The following is a 26627-nucleotide window of genomic DNA, read 5'->3' as shown; positions in this document are numbered from 1 at the left end:
AAGAAAAGACAGAACTTTGCTCAAAGCGCCTGGCCTCAGGGTAGATCACTTTTATGGTATCTGCACCTGGGCTATCCTCATCTTTTCTACCATACCTTGGGCTGTCCCCACCTGGTCTGTACCTGGGCTATCCCCAGCGTGACTGCTATGCCTTGAGCAGTTCCCATCCTGTCTATACCTGGGCTGTCCCCAGCCGGCATGCCATACCTGGATACTGGCTGGTACCCTCAATGCACAGTCTTGACATGTCAGAAGAGAAGTTGATATGTGACCTCTAAAAAGGGTTGCCACATGCTGCTCTTCACCTTGACTCCCAGCTCTGGGGAGACCTTTTCTGGGGAGCTGATCCCACACAGAGCAGGTCAGTGAAAACTTGTAGCATTAGAGGCTTGTTAGCTATCACAGTAGGCACAGATATAGGTGCCAAGCTGAAGGGTATCCCTGGGAAGCAGAGAGCTTTGGTCACCTCCATTGTGCATGCTGAGCAGACATGAGAAGAAAAACTGTCATCTACTACATGAAAATAAACAAGATTGGCAGACCTCCTAACTCCCTGAAACAGAGTTCATTATCATACCCTAGGGACTCTGGACCCACCCAGGACAATGCAGGACAATGGAGAAAAGGTTCCAAAGCAAATGATAACACAGGTATGAACACATAAGGCAGGGAGCTGGCTAGAAAGTGAGACTCTGCTGTCATATGCAGTCATATCTATTGTCATTCTTCCTCTAACTTTAAAGTGAGTATATCCAGATTCTAAAGGTGCCCATACCACCCATGCTCATGGCCAAAAATGCGAAGAAATTGGCACAAGCAGGCCTAGGCAAAGCCCTCACCTTGTTGTGTCTGAACAGAAGACGTCTTGTAGTCCTGTAACTGTTGTCTTTATATCCCTGTGTCCACCTCTGGATCAGCAGCTTACCCCGGAACTCATTTTCTGAGGGTTTAAAAAGATACTGAGTCAAAAAAGGAAAGTCTTGCCAGTTACAATGGTGCAAGCTGGTAGGAAATTTCTGAAAAGGCAGAGGTAGAAAGATCAGAAAGGAAAGTCTGACAAATGCCAGTCAGGAAGACCCACAAAGAGAGAGAAAAAGTAATATGGGATTTTTTTTTTTTTACACAGCATTTATAAAATCTCATTTCTGGAATCTACCAAACAAATGGACAAACTCATGGCTTCAAACTACTCAAAAACCTGGTATTGAGACTCACCAATTTTGAAAATTAGCTAGCCAATAAGTAGCTGTTCAGCTATAAAATTATTTTCCCTATTGTCCCCAAAATTATGCAGCCCAAATCCAGCCCAAGGAGGAAGAAACTTCAGTTCTTCTTTTTTTTTTTTAATTTTATTTATTTATTTATTTGAGAGTGACAGACACAGAGAGAAAGACAGATAGAGGGAGAGAGAGAGAATGGGCACGCCAGGGCTTCCAGCCTCTGCAAACGAACTCCAGACGCGTGCGCCCCCTTGTGCATCTGGCTAACGTGGGACCTGGAGAACCGGGCCTAGAACCGGGGTCCTTAGGCTTCACAGACAAGCGCTTAACCGCTAAGCCATCTCTCCAGCCCGAAACTTCATTTCTTTAGCCCCACTGACTGGGGAACATAAAGTCCACCATTGGCCTTGATCAGCTCTGATGACACTATCTCATATGAGAAGCCCTGGGTCCACTATTGTTTATTGCCCATTTTTAGTGTCTTTTCTCTCCAGGCAATGCCTCCAGTAATATTTAATTCTTCACCTAAATTCACATGTCTAAGCAGAGACTGAATGCATCAGCTGGACATGACAAAGAAATGCATTGTATACCTATTCTCTGCAAGTCACTCCCTGTCTCCATGACAACCTGCCTTCTACACTGTGGCATTTCAAAAGAAGGTCATTAGTAACCAACAATAAAAAAAAAAAAAGAGGAATTGAATATTCTTACATTCTGTTCTTTTCCTTTGGAAGTGAGTTTAGCTTTGGTTGAAAGCTGAACATAGGCATGCTGTCATAAACATTGTCTTTCTCCACCAACACCTCTTTCCTTCCCCCATCCCCATTTATGGTATGCATCCTCAAGCTGATTTCCTCAAGAATTCCACCACTTCTGGCCCCAAGCAACCCTGCAGCTCAACCACAGCATCCCCTTGTTACCTGGAAATGCCTCCATCCCTTTAAAAAGTTTGTATTACCTTCAGGAGCTGAGGCAGAAGGAAGCAGATGTGGCTGTAGAGGCAGTACTGCAAGGTTTTCAAAGGAATACTGATCCCACAGGAATTGACACCTACTGTGTGCCTTCCCCTCCCTGAGTACACTGCAGGACAATACTAAAGATAGAATTCACCCTCCTTACTTGAACAGTAAGAAGTGAGTTGCAGGGCTGGAGAGAGGGCTTAGCAGTTAAGGCAGTTGCCTGCAAAGACAAAGGACCCAGGTTTAATTCCTTAGGACTCACATAAGCCATATTCAAAGGTGGCACATGTGTGGAGTTTGTAAAGAAAAAAGAAAGACGTGAGTGGCAGAACCTTTCCCATACTCCAAAGTCTCTGAGTCCCATCTGTATTAATGGTCGTCAGTCCTGAACCAGTGTGAAGTTCTTCTAAGTAAAACCATACCTGCTCTGCAGATAAACAAATCCCTGACCCTGTTCCAGGAACTGGAGCCTAACACTAGAACACTCAGGACACCACTAGCAACTGCTATCAACATCATGAGATATCTAAGAACAGAATCCTACACAGACAGCCTCATCCCATTGGGAAGGGAAGAAAAAGGACCCACTTGGAAGACTCTAGAAGTGAACAAACATGAACTATGCTTGCCAAAACCATAGGATGCTCTTCACAGTTTGACATTGGGGTCTGAGGGTCCCCCATAAGTCTTATCCATTGTGTCAGTAGGAGTTAGAAATCAGTGAGACCCTGAAGTTCTGAGGGCTAGAAAGCTGTGCACTGGCTGGCTTGTAAAGCCCAAGTAAAATTTCTTGTTGCAGGCCAGGCGTGGTGGCACACACCTTTAATCCCAGCACTCAGGAGGCAGAGGTAGGAGGATTGCTGAGAGTTGGAGGCCACCCTGAGACTACATAGTTAATTACAGGTCAGCGTGGACCAGAGTGAGACCCTGCCTTGAAAAACCAAAAAATATCTTGTTGCAATGGTATTTGCGAACATGTGAGGTAAGTGGAGCATGGTTCACTGACATCTGGAAAGAAAGACGGACCTAAGGTCTATTCCACTCAGTATATCCAGAAGCTGCCTCACCTGAGGCTTTGGCTGTATAAGACTCATCTGCTTCTCAGAAGCACTGCATGTCCTGTATATATATCTGAAAATAGACATTTAATATTCTGTGTGATGGGAGATAAAGTGTGCATTGCTTCTCCTCTACCTTCATTACTCCTAAGAGTTTAAAAAGGAGTTATGTGGGATTCTTTTCCACCCTTGTCCCTATGCTTCTATACCTAGGTCAGCCTGAGACCCCACACCTGCTCAGTAATACACCAGGACCTTAAGGTCATCCACCCCCCCAAAAAAAAATATATATATATATAGTTTTTTGAGGTAGGGTCTCACTCTAGCCTAGGCTGACTTGGAATTTACTATGTAATCTCAGGCTGGCCTATAACTCACAGCTGTCCTCCTACCTTAGCCTCCTGAATGCTGGGATTAAAGACATGCACCACCATGCCTGGCAACTCCCCAAATTCTGGCTCTTACCTTCCAGCAACAACAAAACCAGTAAGCACCTATAGTGGTTTGATTCAGGTGTCTCCCATAAACTTATGTGTTCTGAATGCTAGGTCCCCAGCTCATGGCAATTTGGGAATTGGGACCTCCTGTAAGCAGTGTATTATTAGGGGCAAGTTTATAGGTATTATAGCCAGCTTCCCCTTGCCAATATTCAGCATACTCTTCTGTTGCTATTGTCCATATGATGTTGACCAAGAGGTGATGTTCACCCTCTGCTCATGACATTGTTTTCCCCTGCCATCAAGGAGCTTTCCCTCAAGTCTGTAAGCCAAGATAAACCCTTTCCTCCCACAAGCTGCTCTTGGCAGAGTGTTCTCTACCAGCAACACAGAGCTGGATCCAACAATAAAATTGATACCAGAAGTGGGATCATTGCTGCTAGAAACCTGATTCTGTGGCTTTGGCCTTTTGGAACTGATTTGCAGGATGAAAATGGAAGGATTTGAAACCTTGGCATAAGAGATGATTTGAAGTGCTGTTAGTACAGCTTAAGAGACCATTCTGGTCAAAGATGAAAGACCTGAATTCAGTAAGAACTATGGACTATGAAGTTTGGCTTATGACAGTGAGAAAAAGCTTTGCCAGAACTTGGATGGAAGCAGTTTGTGTGAGACACTTGCTGTTATGCCCATGTCCTGAGAACTTGTGCAGGGTTGTGTTGTGTAGAAATTGACTGGTGTAAGCAGATGGATGTGGCATGGGAAGAAATGAAATCTTTGGGCTGAAACTACTGCCTGTTCAGCTGCAATTGTTTGAGATTACAATTACTGAGACTGGACCAGCTGATCTGTATTGGAACATCAGGATATTGGCTAGGAAGTGATGTCCACCCTCTGCTCATGCCATCTTTTTTCCCTGCCATCATGGAGATTCCCCTTAAGTCTGTAAGCCAAAATAAACCTTTCCTTCCAAAAGATGTTCTTGGTTGTGTGTTCTCTGCTGGCAACAGGAAGCTGACTGCAATAGCTTCTCAGGGCAAAACCAGAGCAAGGGGCGTTGCCCCACAGTCCTGTGAGACAAAGCACACAGTTCATTAAGGCACTGACCCTTAATTCAGAATATTGTATACAAGGACCTCACTCTACCACAACACAAGTCTGGCCCTCTTTCCTGGTAGGTTCTTGAAACAAATTAGATTCATTACTAAGAGTCGATAGAATGTGTGGTTCTTCTGGGCATGGTGGCACATGCCTTTAATCCCAACACTCAGGAGACAGAAGTCAAAGGATCAGCATGAGTTTAAGGCTAGAGAGAAACCCTATCTAAAAAAAAGTTCATACTAGGACATCCATGCCTGGCCTGGTCTACATGCTATACCCCAGACAAGACCCTCTCACCTGCAGTCTCTGCAAAACCTACACCCGTGGTAGGGTCTCACTCTAGGCCAGACCAACCTAGAATTAACCATGTAGTCTCAGAGTGGCCTTGAATTCATGGTGATCCTCCTACCTCTGCCTCCTGAATGCTGGGATTAAAGGTGTACAGGTGTGCATACCATGCCTGGCTTTCTTTCTTTTTTTTTTTTTTAATTCTCAAAATGTTAAATATAGTTACCATCTGACCTAGTAATTCTAACTCTAGGCATCTACTCAAGAGAAATGGAAAACATATCCATACAAAGTCTTCTTCATAACTACTCATAACAACTTTATGTATGCTAGCCAAAAAGTAGAAAAATCCAAAATGTTCAACAATTACTGAATGGATAGTACAAAATACAATCACATAGCATTTGTCAGTAAAAAAGAATGAGATATTCATATACTCCACAAAGTCAACAAACTTCAAAACATGATTAGTAAAAGTAGTCATACACAAAAGTCCATATGTTGTAAGATTCCAAATTAATCCAGTGTCAGAACAGGGAAATTCATATATTCGGAAAGTAGATTCATAGTTGCCTGGATCTGGCAGGAGGTGTAAAAATGGGTGTACTTCTGCAAGCCAGGGGCCTCATGACTCAAAGAGACACAAACGTTCTCCCACCTCTGTCAGAGCAGCATCAGAGTACATCTGCAGCTAATCTGCAGCTGAGCAGAGAAGGTTGAGCAATCCTGACTGATAACTAGCCAGCCATGCAGCATACACTCTTGCACTCATCTGTGCAGTGTCTTGCCTGAAGAGTTGTATCATCTTTATTTCTCCTACAGATCATGGCTGGACAGCTGAGCCTTGGAATTGGGTATAAGTTTATATCTTGCTATTACTCTCTACCTTTCATCTCAATCCCTGCTCCACCTTTCTTTGCTGCTGTACATGTTTAAGGCAAACTCAGCAAGGCAGTTGGAAAATGTTGGAGTCAAATAGAAAAATAAGATAAAGTCCACAAAGCCAGCAATAGTGTACTGTAAACACTGAAAATCCAGTTGTACTTTTGGGACCCAGAGAACCTCTGACATTCATAGCCTGAAGTTCTTAGGCTGGGGGCAATTACCTAACCCTAACCCCAACATTGTGCCATGGATTACTGAGAAGCACCCAACACTGAACCTCAGGCATCTCTGTTCAACATTCTGAGCATAGGGCAAGAAGGAAGAACAGAATAGTCATGGAGATGGGAGGAGTATGCTGCTACCAATGGCCAGCCAGGGATGATCTGAGCATCCACAGTAAGGCTTATGGTTCACTGGAAAGAATAAAAAATCATGAGTCTATACTGACATGCTTAAAAATAAACCAACCCAGAGTCTGAGGAAAGGAGATGCCTCCATATTATATAAGTGTTCATTCTCAAACACTTTCTAACTGCAAAGGGAGAAGAATGACATTTGGGGACACACTGGAATGGTCCGTCTGATTCAGTTAAAAGCTGGAAGCCAAGTATGGTAACACACACATTTAATCCCAGCACACAGGAGGCAGAGGTAGGAGGATAGGTATGAGTTCAAGGCTAGCCTGAGACTACATAGTGAATTCCAGGTCAGACTGAGCTAAGGTGAGACCTACCTCAAAAAAAAAAAAAAAAGAAAAGAAAAAAAAAAGAAATATAGGAAAGAAGAAAGAAGAGAAAGAAAGAAAGAAAGAAAGAAAGAAAGAAAGAAAGAAAGAAAGAAAGAAAGAAAGAAAGAAAGAAAGATAAAAGGAGAAAGAAAGTTGGCATGTTAGCACTGAGACCACTGGCATCAGGCACAGGGAGAAGGACCTCACTCTGGTGTTCCTGTGTGACCCAAGATCAATCACAAGCAATGTTGAACAAACCCAAATTGAAAGGCATTCTACAAAATAACCAACCAGTATCCTTCTAAAAGCTCACTGTCATGAAAGACATATTATAGAAAGCCATACCTATTCCAGACTGACCAAGACTTGTTACCAAGATACAGCACATCTTTTGGAGAAACTGAGGACTTACTGCCAGCAAAGTCAGTTAAGGTCCTGTCTTCAGTGCACACCCACCAGCATCCTTAGCAGCACACTCTCAAGTGCTTCAGGAGTAATGGCTTTGTCCTGTGCTTAAAAGGTTCTTTGGAGCCAGGCGTGATAGTGTATGCCTTTATTTCCAGCATTCGGGAGGCAGAGGTGGAAGGAATGCTGAGAGTTCGATGCCACCCTGAGACTACATAGTGAATTCCAGGTCAGTCTGAGCTACAGTGAGACCCTACCTAGGAAAACAAAAAACAAACAAAAAAAAAAAGTTCTTTGGGTTTGAGCTTTTTTTTTTTTTTTAATTTTGGCTGTTGTTTATTTGTTTTGTTTTGTTTTTAAATAACAAGGATAAAGAAAAGGATTCAAGGGCTGGAGGGATGGCTTAGCAGTTAAAGCAAAGCCTAAGGATACAGGTTTGATTCTTCAGATCCCACCTAAGCTAGATGCACATCATGGTGCATGCATCTGGAGTTTGTTTGCAGTGGCTAGAGGCCCTGGCATGCCCATCCTCTCTCTCTCCCTCCCTCTCTCTCTCAAATAAATAAATAATAAATTTTTTTTTTTTTAAAGAAGAAAAGGATTCAAGTATGAGTGGTCAACAGAGGTCTCAGTAAGGAGGTTAAGATTAAAGCAGAGCAGGAAGGAATTCTCAGGCTCTTCCTTCTGGATAGAATACCTTACCTGCCTCTCCCTATGAGAGGTCACTCATCATCTCCAGTATATTGGCTTCCAGCTCATAGAACTTCCACACAAGTCTAACTCCTCTGGGTTCTCTGGAATTTCAGACTCTTATCTCTGGCTTCCTGGAAAGCCATAAATCACTCCTACCCCAGATTGTCTAACAGCCTAAAAGTGTCATGAGGAAGGTGAGATCCTAGAAATTGGGGGTCCCTTGGGGTTGTAGGGCTGCCTTCACTAACATAGGACTTCCTGCCATCCCTGTAGGGGTTCCTAGAGCTCCAGACTGGAGTTCTTTCTTCCTGGAATCTTTCCAAACTTGTAAACATAGTTATAGTATGGATTTCTGCCCCTGGGCTTAGAGGGGGACAAGTCCATAGGCAGTGCTGGTATCCTCCACATTGAAACAGTTTTTGGCAAGAAGCATAAATAGGGCTGAGAAGTAGATGAGGGCAAGAAGTACATGAGGGCAAGTTTTGCTCTCTTGTCTTTCTTTTAAAATTGGAATCCAGAGTTATGTAAAATGAAGATGCTCAGTGGAACAGACAGACATGCTTCTGCTGAGTTTTTATGAAAATAAGAGAAGAGAGAAGTGGAGGCAGGGGAATAGATAATTCTATCGCTTTGCACATTTCTCTCATTATTTTGCTTGTAAATCAGCCTCACTGGTACTTTCTCTATTCAATAAAAGCCAAATGTAAGCTGTATCCCTTAATCTCTTCAATAGCAGCTTACTGCTGAGAAAATAATATACATGTAACTTCCAGCATCACACACTTTCTTTTTCATTTATATGCAAATAGTGACCTTTCACCCAGGCTGTCTCAAAGACATGTTTCCTTAAAAATGCAAATAGCATGTTGCAGGCAGTTACTGAGGCTGTCTTTCTTATATTATTATCATTATTTCTTTTAACCTTACCAACACAGAAAAAACAACAGCTAAAGTACTCCACAGTAATCATGACTTTTTAAACCAAATCACAAGACTGACTCTCCCAGGCAGCCTTTCATCAAAAGCTGCCAGCAGGGGTAGAGGTTGTCCAGCCCACAGCAGTAGTGTCCCCAAGAGACAATGTCACACTGCATCTAACCATCAGCAGCTGAACTAGTGGCACTGCTGTGGCCAGGCCTGAGACACCATCAAGGCATTCATATCCCAAGCAGAACATTCTGATCCACTCAGCCCCAAGTGGAATTGCACACTCAGCCCTGACCTGCATTTGGCTAGCATGAACTTAAGGTGTTTTGAGAGCCCCAAGAGGTAGCACACACACCTACTCAGGGTAGTGAGGGTGGTGATTCCAGAAAGTAGGTGCTTCCCAACAACTGCACAACACAGCAGGAAAGGTGCTAAAAGAGAATCTAGGAGGAAGAAACATATACAACTAACCTGTGCAAATGTATTATGGGGCTCCTTCTCTGACTGACACACCCATTTGTCCAGGCCACAGGCAGTGGACAAGCACATGCTGTTGCCCCCAAGGCAGTTGGGTGCTCAGGAAAGAGGGCCATGGTTGGCTCTGCTCCTTTCTGCAGGACAGGAGAGACAAGTTTGGCTCTCAACTAAATGTATTGGACTGAGAACTTCCTCAGAGGACACATTGGCTCTAAAATCAAAAGGACAACTAAATCTGGACTCTGGAATGCTTGCCCCTGAATGTCAAAAATTCTCTTGGTCAGACAGTTCAGCTACAAGAACCAACACCTTCCTCCCCCAGCCACATTACTGATGCACTAGACAAATTAGGAAGAATTTTCTCTGTGTCCCTATAAGAATGACCCACCTCATTTCCTGATCAAGCCTGCACATTGAAACTGGAGATCCTGGGCCCTCCACCTTACAGGGTGAAGGTTTTGGAAACAGTTCCACTTTCCTACTCTTATCCCAGTTCCTCTAATTTGAAGTCCCCTGCTCACATTCCTGTTTGTATAAAAAGAGCAGGCTCAGGAAGCTGATTCTGGGGGTATGCCTGAAGCCCAAGAACCTGAGTGGCAGCTCTACTCAGTAACAACCCATTGCAGCTCTTCAAGCTTAAAACAGTGGGGGACAGGTCCTGATTTCTCAACCTGGATGCAAGGTGGTCAGTACACAAATGTCAACAACAAGCAGAGTTTCGTGAAAACACAAACACTTCACACATGCCAGGGGTAGCCTGGCCTCTAAGTGATTGACCAGTACAGGACTATCCAGCACAAGGGTCCAACATGTAAAGAGTCTATCTGGCCCCAACATCATGGCCCTCTATCTCCCAAAGCCAACAGAGGTTCTAGAAGAATAATTAAAAGATAACTTCTAGCCAGGCATGGTGGTGCATGCCTCTAATCCCAGCACTTGGGAGGCAAAGGTAGGAGGATTACCATGAGTTCAAGGCCACCCTGAGACTACCTCATGAATTCCAGGTCACCCTGGCTAGAGCAAGATTCTACCTTGGAAAACCAAAAAAAGAAAGAAAGAAAGAAATAAAAAAGATAACTTTTGGTTAAAGGAAGGATAAGTTATCTGCTTACAATGCAATTGTTCAGACAGAAACTAGCCTCAATATCCATGACCTCACAGTGCCTAGTACTACCTTCACAAGACCTTCATAACAGGAGAGAAAGATGATGACATCAAAATAAAAGAGAGGTCTAGAGATGGCTTAGCGTTTAAGGTATTTGCCTGCAAAGCCAAAGGATCCTAATTCTATCCTCCAGGACCCATGTAAGCCAGATGCACAAGGGGGTGCATGCATCTGGAGTTTGTTTGCAGTGGCTGGAGGCCCTGGCGAGCCCATTCTCTCTCTCTCCCTCTTTCTCTCTCTCAAATAAATAAATAAGATATATTTAATTAATTAATTAATTAAAATCAAATAAAAATAGAGTGATGGAGAGAGGAAGGAGATTTGATGGGTAAGTGAGGGAGGGGAGGAAATTATCATGGTTTATTAACTGTAAGTATGGAAGTTGTCAATTAAAAAATGCCAAAAAAAATAAATAAATAACTTCTAGGACTGCAGAGATGGCTTAGCTTGCTGGCAAAGCCAAAGGACCCAGGTTCAATAGCCCCAAACTCGCATAAGTCAGATGCACAAGGTGATGCATGCATCTGGAACTCATTTGCAGTGGTTGGAGGTGCTAGTGTGCTCTTTCTCTCTCTCTTTCTCTCTCGCAAATAAATAAATAAAAATAAAAATATAACTTCTGAACAATGCCAGTTTGAATTTGGAAATAGATGAAAGGCTCCTTCCAACAAACAGTTTCCAGCCTATAATTCCAGCCAAAGACAGCCCCACAGAGGGAACCTACGCCATATTTTTTGATCCACTTTATAGAGAAAGGTACCATCTAAATAAAAATCATATTGAACATCCAAGTTGTCGCAATTTCCCATGCCTCTATTTTCCCCCAAACAAAAGTTTGGGTAGTACATGTGAGAAACTGTATAATCCCAAGTGCAATGATTCACAAACCAGTTGCCAAGTTAGCAATTCCAGAAAAGAGGAGGCAGTTTTGAACTACCCAATCTGGGGTCCTTAGGAAGATGAATGCTTTGGGAAACCTGGAGCTGAGAGAGTCCTTATCCTCAAGCATCTCATTTATATCACAGCCAAGGTCTAACCTATCAAAGAATAAGTGTTACTTCCAGTTAGAAACCACGTGGGCTCTCCACAGAAAAGGATAAACAGAACCAGATTATTTTCAAAATTCATCAAACAAGTGAACTCAATAGTGTACACAGGAGTCAAGGATGTTCCTAGGACCTTAGAGCTATGGGTCACTGTGGTGGTTTGAATCAGATTCCCCCTATAAAGTCATGTGTTTTGACTACTTGGTCCCCAGCTGATGGCAATTTGAAAGGCATATCCGCCCCTGATTCTGTGCTATGGTACCCAGAGGGTACAGCTCAGGTGAGAGAAGCAGGCTCTGCCCCAACCCCACCCACTGCTCATTTAACATGTGAGTTTTAGGCAACACAGTGGAATGAGAAACCTAAGAGGGGCTGCTCATGCCATCGTTTTTCCCTGCCATCGTGGAGCTTCACCTCGAGCCTGTAAGCCAAAATAAATCTCTTTTTCCCAGAAGCTGCTCTTGGTTGGGTGATTTCTAACAGCAATGCGAACCAGACTGCAACACCTAGACATCCTGCATAAAGCTGACCCAAGCTGGCCACCATGTGCTCACACAAGCCCTCCATGCATCCATCCACCTCCAATACTGACATAGTCAGCAATCCCAAGCCACAGTCCCACATAGACCCAGTGCTTCCTGGACACATCTTGCCAAACCCATTCCCAACCTTTCATTGCCTGTGCACAAAGCCACATGCTTAAAGGCAAAGTTGGGCAGAGGCTCCCGGAACACAAGACCAAGGGTGTCATAAGTCCCTAATAACCACAGTGTCTGACAACTTCTCCTCTTCTTAGGAGTGGGCCTAATCTAGGCCTAGCCAGATGTTCTAGCTGGGCAGATTAAAATGTCCTCTGAGGGCTGGAAAGATTAATAAGTGGTTAAGGCACTTGCCTACAAAGTCTAAGGACCCAGATTCGATTCCCCAGTACCAACATAAAGCCAGATGCACAAGGTGGTGTATGCATCTGGAGTCTGTTTGTAGTGGCTAGAGGCCCTGGCATGCCCTTTTTTTTTCTCTCTCTCTCTTTTTCTCTCACCCATAAATAAAATATTTAAAATGTCCTCTGACAGTGGCACACCCAGAAGCCATAGATCAATACTAGAAAAATTTCAGTGCCAGGAATGGAATACCTTGCCATTGCCAAAGTTCTTGGATGGTAAGACCCTATTGCTGAAGACTCCACATGCTTGGGCTGCAAGGTCACTGAAAAATCTTGCTGGAGCTAAGATGAAAACCTCCTCCATGTAGACCAGCTGACAGAAAGCTGGAAAAAGTTGTGCTGCATACAATTCCATGGAGTTGGGAGAGAGAGAAGCCATCAGTGGAGATAAACAACAGCAGACACTGCAAACCTTAAGTTGAAGCAACCAGGCCAAATGAGCCAACAGAAGCAATAATGGTATGTTTTTTATGGGGAAAACCAACCACTCTCTGAGTGGACTAGAGTCCCATTTCACGAGAGGGAATACATGCCTGATACTGAAAACCTCATATGACAGGGAAGTCATGAGCCCTAGGGGTGTAATACCTGCCAATATCTGACTAAATGCATATTGTATTGTATTGTATTGTATTGTATTGTATTGTATTGTATTGTATTGTATTGTATTGTATTGTATTGTATTCACCAAGTGCCCAATAAGCACTTCTCTTAATGTTCATACCCATATATTAATGCTACTCTCACTTTTGGTTAGAGAAGTTTCTCTTTTCAGATGGTGGTAACCTCTGGGATGACTCAAAAGGCACCAGACTGCTGAGAAGAAGTGACAGAGGAGGGCTCAGCACTGAACTTTCTCTATCACACCTTCCAAGGCTCAGGGTCCATTGCGGGAGAAGTGACAGAAAGAATGTAAGAGCCAAAGGAAGGGTAGGACTCCTTATAATGCACTCTTACAGACATAAAATAACCTGGATATCCATGACCTCGCAGTGCCTGGCACTAACTACACAAGGCCATCATAAAAGCAGGAAAAGATAATGACGTTAAAATAAAAGAGAGACTGATTGAGAGGGGGAGGGGATATGATAGAGAGTGGAGTTGTGAAGGGGAAAGAGAGGGGGAGGGAATTATCATGGTTCATGGTCTATAATGGAATAATAATGGAAGTTGTCAATAATTTTTTTTAAAAGAAAATGTTCTCTGAGTTCCATTCATACCCTCTCAAAATAATACTGCATTTTAGTGAGTGTCCTGAGAGGTCAGATTGCTGTCTGACATGGCTCCTGGACATGGACATGGACATAGTAAACTGGAACTTCCAGATTATAAACAGTGGAAAATAGAAAGGACACCATTAGAAACTGTTCAGGAGAGGCTGGCTACGCGAGGGCTGAGGGATCCATGGGGCTGCAATGAAGCTTGGAGATACATGGGTGGCTTTGCAACAATCTTTCCTTTACCGGTGTACTGTTAAAAGGACTCAAGTGGGGCTTTGCTGCATTTGTGGTAGCACTGGGAGCTGAGTATATGCTGGAGTCCCAGAATGATGATAAGAAGCACCACTGAACAACAGTACTGAAATCATCTTGTGATTTCCTAAGTCTCATAAAAATATTTCTTCACTGTGGCCTGTTTGTCTGTGGTCTGTATGTTTGCCCCTGAAAGAATACTAGCATGGTTCAATAAACTAGAAAAATAAAAAAAAAAAAAATACTGCATTTTAAAAATGCAAATTTAGGGCTGGAGAGATGGCTTAGCGGTTAAGTGCTTGCCTAGGAAGCCTCAGGACCCGTTTCGAGGCTCGATTCCCCAGGACCCACGTTAACCAGATGCACAAGGGAGCGCACACATCTGGAATTTGTCTGCAGTGGCTGGAAGCCCTGGCGTGCCCATTCTCTCTCTCTTTCTGCCTCTTTCTCTGTCTGTCACTCTCAAATAAATAAATAAAACTAAGCCAAAATTTTTTTTAAAAATAAAATAACAGGGCTGGAGAGATGGCTTAGCGGTTAAGCGCTTGCCTGTGAAGCCTAAGGACCCCGGTTCGAGGCTCGGTTCCCCAGGTCCCACGTTAGCCAGATGCACAAGGGGGCACACGTGTCTGGAGTTTGTTTGCAGAGGCTGGAAGCCCTGGCATGCCCATTCTCTCTCTCTCTCCCTCTATCTGTCTTTCTCTCTGTGTCTGTCGCTCTCAAATAAATAAATAAAAATTAAAAAAATTATTAAAAAATAAAATAAAATAACAAAAATGCAAATTTAAAAATGAAAAAAGGATGAAATAATGTATGTAGCAGGTTTTTTCACAAGGAAAGCACACTAACTTCTAAAGGTCTTAACTAACTAGGGGAGAGAAAAGTCAAAACTGTATTGGGGGCTGAAGAGATGGCTTAGTGGTTAAGGTGCTTGCCTGCAAAGCCCAGGACCCATGTTTGATTCCCCAAGACCCACGTAAGCTAGATGTACAAGGTGGTGCATGCATTTGGAGTTCCTTTGCTGTGGCTGCTAGAGGCCCTGGCTCGCTCGCTCTCTCTCTCTTTCTCTCTCTCTCTCTCTCTAATAAACAAGTAAAAATAAAAAAACATTTTTTAAAAAACTGCATTGGAAGCCAGGCATGGTGGTGCACGCCTTTAATCCCAGCACTCAGGATGCAGAGGTAGGAGGATCACTGTGAGTTTGAGGCCACCCTGAGACTACATAGTGAATTCCAGGTCAGCCTGAGCTAGAGTGAGACCCTACCTCGAAAAGAAAAAAAAAAAACTGCATTGAGTGGGTTTCAGCAACATTGGCCTTAAGAATGAAGGAATCAGCCAGGCATGGTGGTGCATGCCTTTAATCCCAGCACTAAGGAGGCAAAGGCAGGAGGATCATTGTGAGTTCAAGGCCATCTGAGACTACATAGTTAATTCCAGGTCAGCCTGGACCAGAAACCCTACCTCAAAAAAACAAAAAGAAAGAAAAAGAAGAAGAAGAAGAATTAAGGAATCACAGGCTACAGTGATGGCTTAACCATTAAAGCATTTCCTTGCAAAGCCTAAAGACCCAGGTTCAATTCCCCAGGAGCCACACAAAGCCAGATACACAAGGTGACACATGTGTCTGGATTTCATTTGCAGTGGCTGGAGGCCCTGGTGCACCTATTCTCCCTCCCTCTTTCTCTCCCCCCCCCCCCTTAAATAAATAAAATATTTGGAAGGGTTTTTTTTTTTTTTTTTCAAGGTAAAGTCTCACTCTAGCCCAGGCTGACCTGGAATTCACTATGTAGTCTCAGGGTGGCCTCAAACTCACAGCAATCTTCCTACCTCTACCTTTTGAGTGCTCAGATTAAAGGTAATGTGCCACCATGCTCAGCATAAAATATGTCTTAAAAAAGAAGAAGCAGGGACTGGAAAAGATGGTTTGGTCGTTAAGGCATTAGCTTGCAAAGTCAAAGGACTCCATTTTGATTCCCCAGGATCCACGTAAGCCAGATGCACAAGGAGGCACATGCATCTGGAGTTTGTTTGCAGTGATTGGAGGCCCCGGCACACCCATTCTCTCTCTCTCTCTCTCCCTCTTTCCCTCTCTCTCTCTCTCTCTCTCTCTCTCCCCGCCCCCATATCTCTTTCAAATAAATAAAATATTTTTTCTGATTTATTTTTATTTATTTATTAGAGACAGAGAGAGGGACAGTGGGAGAGAGTGTGAATGGGCACGCCAGGGCCTCTAGCCACTGCAAATAAACTCCAGATACATGCGCCACCTTGTGCATCTGGCTTATGTGGGACCTAGAGAATCAAACTTGGGTCCTTAGGCTTCACAGGTGAACGCCTTAACTGCTAAGCCATCTCTCCAGCCCCAAAATACATTTTTAAAAAAAAAAATAAGTGAGCCAGGCATGGTGGCACATGCCTTTAATCCAAGCACCCAGTGAGACAGAGGTAGGAGGATTGCCGTGAGTTCGAGGTCACCCTGAGACTCCATAGTGAATCCAGATCAGCCTGGGCTAGAGTGAGACCCTACCTCGAAAAACCAAAAAGAAGAGGAATAAGACGAAGAGGAGGAGGAGGAAGACTAAATAGGTGGCTTAGAGGTAAGGTACTTGCCTGCAAAGCCTATGGACTCAGGTTCAATCCTCCAGGTCCCACATAAGCCAGATGAACAAGGTGGCACATGAGTCTGGAATTTGTTTGCAGTGGCTAGAGGTCCTGGCGCACCCATTCCCTCCCTCTCTCTCTCTGTCTCTCTTTCTCTTCCTCTCTCTCTCTCTCTGTCTCTAATATAAATAAATAAAAAATAAAGGGAAAAGGGTACTTAATAGGTTGATATTGTATATATGTAAGTACAATGATTGTGATGGGGAGGTAATATGATGGAAAATGGAATTTCAAAGGGGAAAGTGTGGGGGGGAGGGAATTACCATGGGATATTTTTTTATAATCATGGAAAATGCTAATAAAAATAAAAATAAATATTTTTAATAAAAGAAGGCAGGAATCTGGGCTAGAGAGATGGCTTAGTGATTAAGGCACTTGCTTGCAAAGCATAACAACCCAAGTTTGATTTCCCAGTGACCACGTTAAGCCCGATGCTCAAGGTAGTACATGCATCTGGAGTTCATTTACAGTGGCTGGAGGCCCGGGCTCACCCATTCTGTCTGTCTCTCTTCTCTCTATCTCTCTCTGCTTGCAAATAAATAAATAAATAGTTTAAAAAGAAGGAAAGCATCTTCCACCTGCAAACATTTATGAATAAATCTATTCATTCTGAAGCAGGATCAGCAAAATCAAACATTTAAATTAATCAAGCATTTTAACTCAAGTGAAAATGCTTCTCATTCGCTTTTAAATTTTTTGAATAATTTGAGAATTGGAATTTTTATTTTATTGGTGTGTGAGTATGTATGTGTGCGTTGTGTATGGGTATATATGCACACACATATTCATATACACACCACAATGCACAGTGGGAAGGTCAGAGGACAACTTTTAGGTGTTGGTCCTAGCCTTTCACCTCAGTTTTAGGCAGAGTGTCTAGTTATCCTTATTGTTCACCTGGCTAGCTGGTCCACATGCTTCCAGGGAAATTCCCCTAAGTCTACCTTCCATGTCACAATTCAGTGTGCGGAGAATGCATAAGCTTGACATAGCTTCTGGCTTTTGCATGGGGTCTGGAAACTCGGGCTTTAGAATCAAATGCTTTATCCACTGAACCATCTCTCAAGTCCCATCTCACTCACTCTTCTTTTCTTTTCTTTTCTTTTCTTTTCTTTTCTTTTCTTTTCTTTTCTTTTCTTTTCTTTTCTCTTCTCTTCTTTTCTTTTGAGGCAGGGTTTCACTCAAGCACAGACTCACCTAGAACTCACTCTAGCTCTGGCTGGACTCAAACTCAGCCTTCTGAGTACTAACATTAAAGGCATGCACCACCATACCTGACAACCACTCAGTTTTATTTTGGATTTTTTAACATTACATTTGGGGAAACTCAGCATCTAAGGAAGCTAGAAAATATGCAAGAACCTGAGAGGACTGCAAAAGTGCCTTCAACTCAAAGCCTGAGCACCTGCTCCCAGTTAGGATAGCCTTCAGGAGGCAGACAGTCTATGCAGACAGCACCAACAGCTACCCTTCTGAGAAATTTAACTTTTTAATTTTTTAAAAAATTTTTTGTTTAGTTTTATTTATTTATTTGAGAGCAACAGAGACAGAGGCAGAGAGAGAGAGAATGGGCGCACCAGGGCCTCTAGCCACTGTAAACGAACTCCACACACGTGCCCTCCCCTTGTGCATGTGGCTAACATGTGTCCTGGGGAATCGAGCCTCGAACTGGGGTCCTTAGGCTTCACAGGCAAAGGCCTTAACTGCTAATCTATCTATCCAGCCCTTTCTTTCTTTAATGAGAAAATTCAACTTTTTGATAATGTCTCATGTGGCCCAGCTTGGCCTCCAACTTGCTTTATAGCCAGGGAGACTCTTGATCTTCCTGCCTCCACCTCCAGAGTGCTAAGATTACAATTTGCATCACCATGGCCATTTTATGTAGTGCTGAGGATTTAACCCAGGGCTTTGTACATGCTAGGCAAGCTCTCTATAAACTGAGATATATTCTCAGCCCCTCAATCTCACCAACCTTCTAATTCTAGTTCCCCAAAGCCATTTTCCTATAAATCATACCATAAGATTTTGGTTAAAACTTTATTTGTTGCCGGGTGTGGTGGCGCACGCCTTTAATCCCAGCACTTGGGAGGCAGAGGTAGGAGGATCACTGTGAGTTCGAGGCCACCCTGAGACTCCATAGTGAATTCCAGGTCAGCCTGGGCTAGAGTGAAACCCTACCTTGAAAAACAAAAACAAAAAAAAACTTTATTTGTGGGGTGGAGAGATCACTCAGTGGTTAAAGGCACTTTCTTGCAAATCCTGATGGCCCTGGTTCAATTTCCCAGCACCTATCAGATGCACAAAGTGGTACATGCAATCCAAAGTTCATTGCAGTCCAAGAGGCCCTGGTGTGCCCATAGTAACTCTCACTATATCTGCTTCTTTCCTTCTTTCTTCTTTCTTTCTTTCTTTCTTTCTTTCTTTCTTTCTTTCTTTCTTTCTTTTTCTCTCTATCTATCTATCTTTATATAAATAAATAATAATTTTGCTGGGTGTGGTGGCGCACACCTTTAATCCCAGCACTTGGGAGGCAGAGGTAGGAGGATTGCCATGAGTTCAAGGCCACCCTGAGATGACAGAGTTAATTCCAGGTCAGCCTGGACCAGAGTGAGACCCTACCTCGAAAAAACAAAAAATAATAATAAATAAATAAATAAATAAATAAATAATTTTAAGTACATTTTTAACCAACAAAGTTATGGTTTATTTATGAATGAATTCACAAGTGAAAGCAGAGAGGGTAGGCCTAACACAAGTAAGCTCTCAAGTACAAGGGCAAGGAGACAAGGATTTGCCCAGTTCTCCACAGAGCACAGCTAACAAATAGTGACTCTGGACCTGTTTTCCAGAGTGAAGATGGCATAGCATTTCCAAGATACCTGAGTAGCCAGCCTGTCCACAGGTCAGGACTACCATCAGCCACTGCCTATCTCACTGCCACTTCTCAGCTTCCTGCTACATTTAATTTTATTTATTTATCTGAGATCTGGTGCTGACTAAGGTGTTCTGGTTGCTCCTGAATACACTTTTACCTCCAACCCAGGTAGTAGAACTGCTCTACTCCAAATCCTCTACTTTTTCAAAGCAGATGATCCTTTTGCACAAGTGCACCCAGGAAGGGTACAGTCTCCCACAAGATAGCCCACTGCTAGAGACCAAGGAGTTTGGGGGTATTTTGCCCATCAAGAAGGCACCTTGCTTTCTATGTCCACCTAGTGCTGAGCCATGCAAACCTACATTCCAAGCGACCTAGCCATTGCTGGGCCTGGCCATACCAGAAAGTAGCCAGTGGACTCTAAGCCTAGTCTTCCCATTTGGATGGTGCCAGCCTCCTCTTCCCCATGCCACATGCTCACATTCGGTATCATTCATATCATTATCTGCACATTCAATGATGAGGGCCAGAGGAGGACTGGGGACCCAGATGGAGGAAATGAGAAGTCCAGACAGTACCAGGCTAACCCTGAAGCCAACATAGTGTGAGACAGCAACCCATAGCAGTCCAGCCTATACCTCCATGGCAGCATAGTCTGGCAACCCTCCTTGTATTTCTGAGCCCTCACAGGCTTGCAAGTAGAAGCCACCAACAGCACAGAACAACTTTGCAGCTCCAAAGGAGAGCAGGGTCTTCTCAGAACAGGCCTTTCTATGCAATCCTGGGAGTTTGGAACAAGAGCACTGGCTCTATATATTTGAGGATGCCTCCAGACCTGCAGGCAATATCCTAAGTTTGCACTTCAGACAGAAGCAGGAATTCCCAGGCCCACGTCTGGATTCTTTATTCCAGGGAGGGCATGTAAAATAGGTTAATCTAAGTTGGAAAGGCCCCCATGTGCAACTCTTGGAGGTTCCTGCTCAGCTCCCTGAATCAGCAAACCTCACTATAAAGTCAAGCGCCATCCAGAAGCTTTGGAGGTGGTCAGAGACCCGGCCTCTTTTCTTTTTGAAAGCAAACTGCCTCCAAGTATCAACCTGTCCTCTGCACAAGAGACATAACTCAGGGATAGGGAAGGGTCCTGCCTGGGTTGGCAGCAGCATCCCACTGGGCTCAGAAGACTGCAATCCCAGCTATCCACTCTTTTGTTTACTGTTAATTAACTGGGCCATATGGAAAGAGGTGATTATCACAGCCAAGAGCCAATAGGCGGGATTCCTGGTGGCAAGGAGCCTGGGGTTAAGGGAACCCACCTCAGTCAGCTGGCCCAGTAGGAGCCCAGCACCCCACTCTGTCAGCACTCAGGAACCAGAACAACTCCTCAGCACCGAGTCCTCCCCTCCCAGATTTGTCCCAACATCTTTCTGCCTTTTGTTCAGTTGGATTCTATCCTCAGAGAAGTTCTCGTGTCATCTTTTGTTGTTTTAAGACATTAGGACAAAATTCTTTACCTCCCTCTCCCAAATGACAATTAAAATTATCACCATTACTACAATCATTATAGTCACATGGTCTGATGTCCCAAAACCAAGGACGTGCAAGTTCCAAGACATCTCTAAGATGTTTTGTTTCAAAAACCAAATAACTAACTTTACTAGCCAATGTTTACTGATTCAAAGATGATGCTGACAGAGATAAGAAATCCTTGGTGACTCAAAGAAACAGGCAGCAATCAAGCACAGCACTGAAACATAACCCTCCTGTACTTGTTTTCCTGATTTATAAAGAACATGAATCCCATGCTTCTAAAAAGGCATCACAGTGTTCAAAGCTCAAACATAATTTCTAGTTTTAAATATGCAAATCTAACTACAGTGGCACTACAAAACCACACATCCCAACCTCACAACCACACAGAAGAGGAGCTGAGTGGAACAGTGATGCCGAGTTCTGTTCATAGATCCCACAGATACAAGCACTCTAGGTATTGCTCCTGAAGTTTGAAAGAACATGACACAAAGACAAAATGTTCCCAGGAGCATCTCTACTGTGTACTAGGGTGGATGTCCCACAAGAAACAGCTGAGCTTCAAGTCTCTTCTTTAGACAGATCTGCATCTTCCCTGGGCTAGGAGGTACTGGGTTGCATGGTCCCATGGTCTGTGTTCCTCTTCTGGAAATGCCCATAAAGTTTCTTGCCTTGATCCACAGCATTACCCCTTCTCTAATGCCTTCTCTGTCTCACACACAGCATACCCACAACAATCTCAGAAAAACAAGAAGAGCAGAGAAAGAGGAGAAACAGCCTGGGAGAAGAAGAAAGCCAGGTCCTTCAGAACAGTTTAAAAAGCCATCCTGCTTTTCCTGCAAAGAGATTCTTCTTAGAAATCCTCTGTGCTCCCGCCCTCCCTGTCTCTGTCCAAGGGGAAAAGCCAAGCCCTGGATATCTGCCTTTGTCAGAGAAACAACATAACATTGACTTACCTTTCCTTACAGCTATTGTCTGTCCTCTTTCAAAATGACATCACGGAAAGCAATCATGAAATTTACATGGGGGGTGCAGGGAGGACGGGGGAGGGGAAAGCAGCTGCCTCCCTCACTGCGGTCACGTGTGGGGAAGCCTGCGTGCGCGTTTCAATTAAATATCTTCTCCCCTCAGTGTGCGAACTCCTAAGCCAGCTAAAGGCGATGTCTCATTTACTTAATGACCGCTCTCATTAGCAGCGGTGGCACGGGCTGGCGGAGGAAGCTTCTTTGTAAATACGCTACCCATGAACCCTTGGGGCTCCAATATATCTGTTTACTCTCTGAGGTGAAATAAATTTACAGTATAGCATCAGAAAGATGGACCTGCCAAATTGAAGGTGAGAGGTGCCCCAGGCCAGTAGGTTCCCTGCTTACTGTTGTGGTCCTCACTAATAGAAGATGCCCACATCTGCCCACAGAGATCCATAATCAATGTGCAGTGTGATTGGGGTTTTTTCAAATGCAAAACGCACAAAAGGGCAGAGAGCATTATGACCGTCATGCTCACCCCCCTCTGCTTTCTCTGCCAGTGGTTCAGTCCAATAATTCCTAATAGCAGCAACCGGAATGACAGATGCCCTGGGTTAGCATGGCTCCAGCGAAAGTGCTTTACTATATTTATTAGTGGTTAGGAATATGACCTCCCATTATAAAGAACTGGCTGCAGAATTTATCACTCAAATGAACCAGAAATAGTACATATGGGCTCATTTGCATATTTAAGTGCCAGGAATTTAGATAGATATGTTTTTGGTTTTGAGTGCAAGTTACCTAAGGCCAAAGACTAAAACAGTAAAGTAACTCACAAAGAACAGAACAAAAAAAAGACATTTCCCATTGTTTACACTCTACTTTTTTTAATTTTTAGAATAATAAAACTCCCAAAGATAACTAGGGAATCCATGAGTACTAATATCCTAACCCTAAAAACATTAAGTCACTGTCTATAAGGAGTTATCCTGTGAACAACAAGAGAAATCCCCAAAACACACATCCTAGTAGTATAACCTGACAGCTCCTGCTTTTTCTTCACATTCAAGACTAAACACAGAAATATCCTCAGCAAACATCCAGTGTGCTCTTCTTTGTTTCCCCAGTCCCTTCCTTATATTGATAGAATCAGAAGTTGGAACCTATGTGGGCAAACACAGGGATGAAAACTGAATTCAGTCCCACAGAAGATGTCACTGCCACTGCAGCCAGAAAACAGAGCACTCACAGCTCTGAAGTTAATATTTGTTTCAAAAGACAGCAATATTTCTCTGGGCATGTCACACAGGAACACAAGAGACTATGTGATCAGAACCAATGGGCTCAAGCTACCAAAAGTGTGGATAAAACAGAATAATAGTGCTAGCTTTCTTTGTTTTCTTTTTTCAAGGTAAGGTCTCATTCTTGCCCAAGCTGACCTGGAATTCACTATGTAGTCTCAGGAAGGTTTTGAACTCACAGTGATCCACTGCCTCCAGAGTGCTGGGTTTAAAAGTATGTGCCACCACACCCAGTGAGTGTTAGCTTTCTTAAAGTGAGTGAGTTGTGAGGAACTTGGTGAATATCAGCTAAAGCTCTTCTTCCATAAGACAACCATTTCTAACATGTAGTTCATAGTATACACATTATGCATACATCAAAGACCTTCATCCCAAAAGTAAGTATGTTCTTATACATGCACACATTATTCTCAACAAGTGAAATACAAAATGCATGCAGGGCAATTGTGCATATCAAACAAAAAGAAACAAATGAGAACCTACAGTGGTCAAACTGAGGATGAAATATTAATTAGCCCAGTGAAAACAGTTGTGAGGCAGTGACTAACTAACATTTTCCTATTCTTTCATGAGCTTATGTCCACTAGCAAAAAGGACACTTTTAGCTGAGAACATTCCTAAAAAGCCACTGCTATCTCCTCTGGACAAGCTGTGAGTGCTAGATATTTTACATCCAAACCCTCTGCATTCTAAAATTCTATTAAACTCTTATCGGCAGAATGCAGACTTGGGGTGGCTCTCTGTATGCCATTGTTCCACAGACATAGTGGGATCAAAAGGAGAGTTTGCACTGAATCCACCTTACTGCCCAACAGTACTGAAGGCTCTAGGAAAACCATTCAATTCTGATACATGACAATCAAACTTAAGAAATAGCACAAAACAACAAAGAGAAACCAATATGTACAACACAAATCCTCATGGGCATCATCATTTTTGAGGAAATTGTATTTGCACAAACCTCAGTCTGTCAGCATTTCATATCCCTTTGAGTGACCATAGGTTTCCAGAGGTTTGTCTCACTGATTGGGAATGAGCTCCAGACCCCAGTAGGGCTGCACTTAGAATGCAGGGAAACTTCATAACTGAGCTGGTCAGATGAACCCAGGACCAGAAGCCCAATTGAGAGATTAGGGTTGTAGAGCATTTTCAAGTGGGTTTGAAGAATAAAGGCTTAAGATCTTTGGCCCAACACTGTCAGGAGAACAAAGGGGAAATCCCAGAAATAAGTAGAATGACAGGGTTTGCCATAAAGTCAGCTCCCTTCATTACTGGGAGTGTTGCAAGGTTGGAGGCGTGCCTCTGGTTGATCAGCACTCTGGACAGCGCTCTCCCCACAAAGGGCGGGGGGTGGGGGGTGGGCCTTTGTTCTCCAGTCTAAGAAGCCTGGGAGTTCGCACCAGGTCGCCAGTCTGCAGGTCCCCAGTCAGTGGACTCCAAGGGAGAAGAGATAATTCCAAGACCACACTTCCAACACAAACAGCTGCTTTTGACAACAGCAAGGTATAATACATATTTTTTTTCTTACACAGGGTGAAATTTGTCAGGATAATTAAAAAGCATAGAGTATTTTCTTTTGCATAGCACATTGTTCCTTTAAGCTTTATTTTCACAAAAATCTGTAGGAAAATTACAAGTTTTTCTTTAATTGTAAGTATTTAAGTTTAGGAAAATCCACAGGGAAACAACTCCTGTGGGGTTGGGGGGTCCACCAAATCCACACGGAAGGACAAGGGGAGATTTGTAAAGCTAAACTTATGGTTACTGCTGCCTCACTCAGAAAGTGCTTTGTGTGTGCTGAGGAAGCAGACTTAATGGTCGCTTAGCTGGTAGGATCATTTCAAATAAGGTGTAATTAGTTGTGCAAATCTGCACAGAGACATTCCAAGTGTCAGTTCATTTGCTTCATAAAAACTCTTTCAAGTAATTTTGATCTAAACTTTCTGCATCTGTAATTGGCACCACCTTCTCCGGTGACCAGCTGGGGGTGAGGTTTTCTTGTTTCCTTCTGAAAGCTTCCCCGCAGATGGGCGCCTGCCTTAATGCTGCCGGCGACAATTAGGGCGTTGTGTGCGCAGCCGAGATGGTCAGCATTAATATTGTATAGAACAGCTGAGGGCTGGGGGGTGCTGCCCCAGGCAGGCCCTGGCAGATGGAGCAAACAAAACCAGGAGCCACTTTACCCACACTCCAGGCTGACTTTGTCTGCTTGTCTCACACTCACAAACATTTGGCATCCAGATTGTGAGACTCACAAGCATACATGTACACTCACACATTATACAACCATATGATGAGGACACACCTGGCCAGAGCCCCTCTGACATAAGAAGGCCCAGGTGGTCATCCCCACCCACACAAAGATGAGAGAAGCACCCACACTCCATCACCACTCTCCCCAACCAGGGCTACTAAAACGTCCACCTCATTTTACCAGAGAGCAGAACTAAAGAGGGACTAATATACCAGCAGGCCCACTGCCCACTACCCTCCCTATCTCCACCCTTGGGCAGGCAGGGTGACCTTTGCAGGGCTCTGTGCTGTCAGCTGAAAGAGACTCAGGCTGTCCCTGAGATCCCTTGATGGCATTTAGGAGTTGTGTGTGTATGTTACTTCCTCAGCTGCCCAGAAAAATGCACTGAGGGCTGACAAGGCATACTGGCAGAACTGTAAACATCAAGGAGAGGAGTACAAGGGATCAGGGGTGGTACGCACCCAGGAAGCTCCTGCAGGGCGTCATTCTGTCCAGGCAACGAACTTCCTCTCCAGAGTCTAGACACAACTCACTTCATGCTGGAAAAAGTTGCAGCACAAACTTCTGCGTCTCAGAACCCTGAGAGCACTGACCACAGCCAGCCAATCAAGATTAGGAGCACATAATCACAAATTGATGTCGGCTGCCTGCCAATGAGGTGCCTTTATCCACACAGTGGGCCTCTGGCCTAGACAATGGGCTTTGCCTGCAGGGCCAGAGCGGGAGGGGGGGGCGGAGTTTTAGAAGAAAAGGGGAGGGACATTAATGGACAAACAGTGAGGGAGGAAAGGTAGCTGGAGTTGGGCTGTCAGACTAGATTAAGCCTACAGCCTAGTGGAAAGCAGTCGGGGAGTGGGGAGGGAAAATTATACCTTCCCTGAGAGGAGTCTTCCACTTACCCCATGTCCAAGATAGTTCAACTGCCCACTGAGGCCCTCTGGAACAATAAACTTGGACAAATCAAGTACTCTCTCATTTCCCCACTAATGAAAAAGTAACTATCTAGGTGATGGTAAGGATGATACTGGAAGCTCCTCTGTCCCAGATTGTAGCTAAAACCAATTAGGTCACTTCCATTCAGAGCAAGGAGGGAGACAGTTCAGAGCTCAGGAGGAGGCTGAATATGGATAGAACCTTGGCCTGCCCCTTGCAGCCCTGGGATCTCAAGAAAACCCTTATCATCCACATTCACTGTAAGGACAAATGGACAAGCAGTGGAATGTCAGGAGTGGTCC

At 43.8% G+C, this 26627-nt stretch overlaps 1 protein-coding gene and 1 pseudogene across 6 annotated transcripts in view; one reads left to right on the top strand and one right to left on the bottom strand.

Annotated features, from left to right (window-relative positions):
- Myt1 (myelin transcription factor 1) overlaps positions 1-25976 on the bottom strand; it is a 95781-nt gene extending 69805 nt beyond the window's left edge. For 4 of the 6 annotated variants that reach the window (XM_045157189.1, XM_045157185.1, XM_045157188.1 and 1 more), the window contains exons 1-2: positions 25854-25976; positions 840-940 (exon numbers count right to left, since the gene is read on the bottom strand). In XM_045157189.1, coding sequence (XP_045013124.1) covers positions 840-940; positions 25854-25878 — 126 coding nt within the window. In that variant the 5' untranslated portion in view covers positions 25879-25976. Of the gene's footprint in view, positions 1-839; positions 941-4638; positions 4644-21825; positions 22124-25853 lie in introns of those variants that run through there. The other 2 variants (XM_004669534.3, XM_045157186.1) reach the window with 2 other exon arrangements.
- Positions 13593-13903, top strand: LOC101604425 (annotated as a pseudogene).
- Positions 25977-26627: the final 651 nt, after the last annotated feature.

The sequence above is a fragment of the Jaculus jaculus genome, chromosome 8, assembly GCF_020740685.1.
Source record: "Jaculus jaculus isolate mJacJac1 chromosome 8, mJacJac1.mat.Y.cur, whole genome shotgun sequence".
NCBI classification, from domain to species: Eukaryota; Metazoa; Chordata; class Mammalia; order Rodentia; family Dipodidae; genus Jaculus; species Jaculus jaculus.
This window is presented reverse-complemented; position numbering and strand designations above follow the sequence as displayed.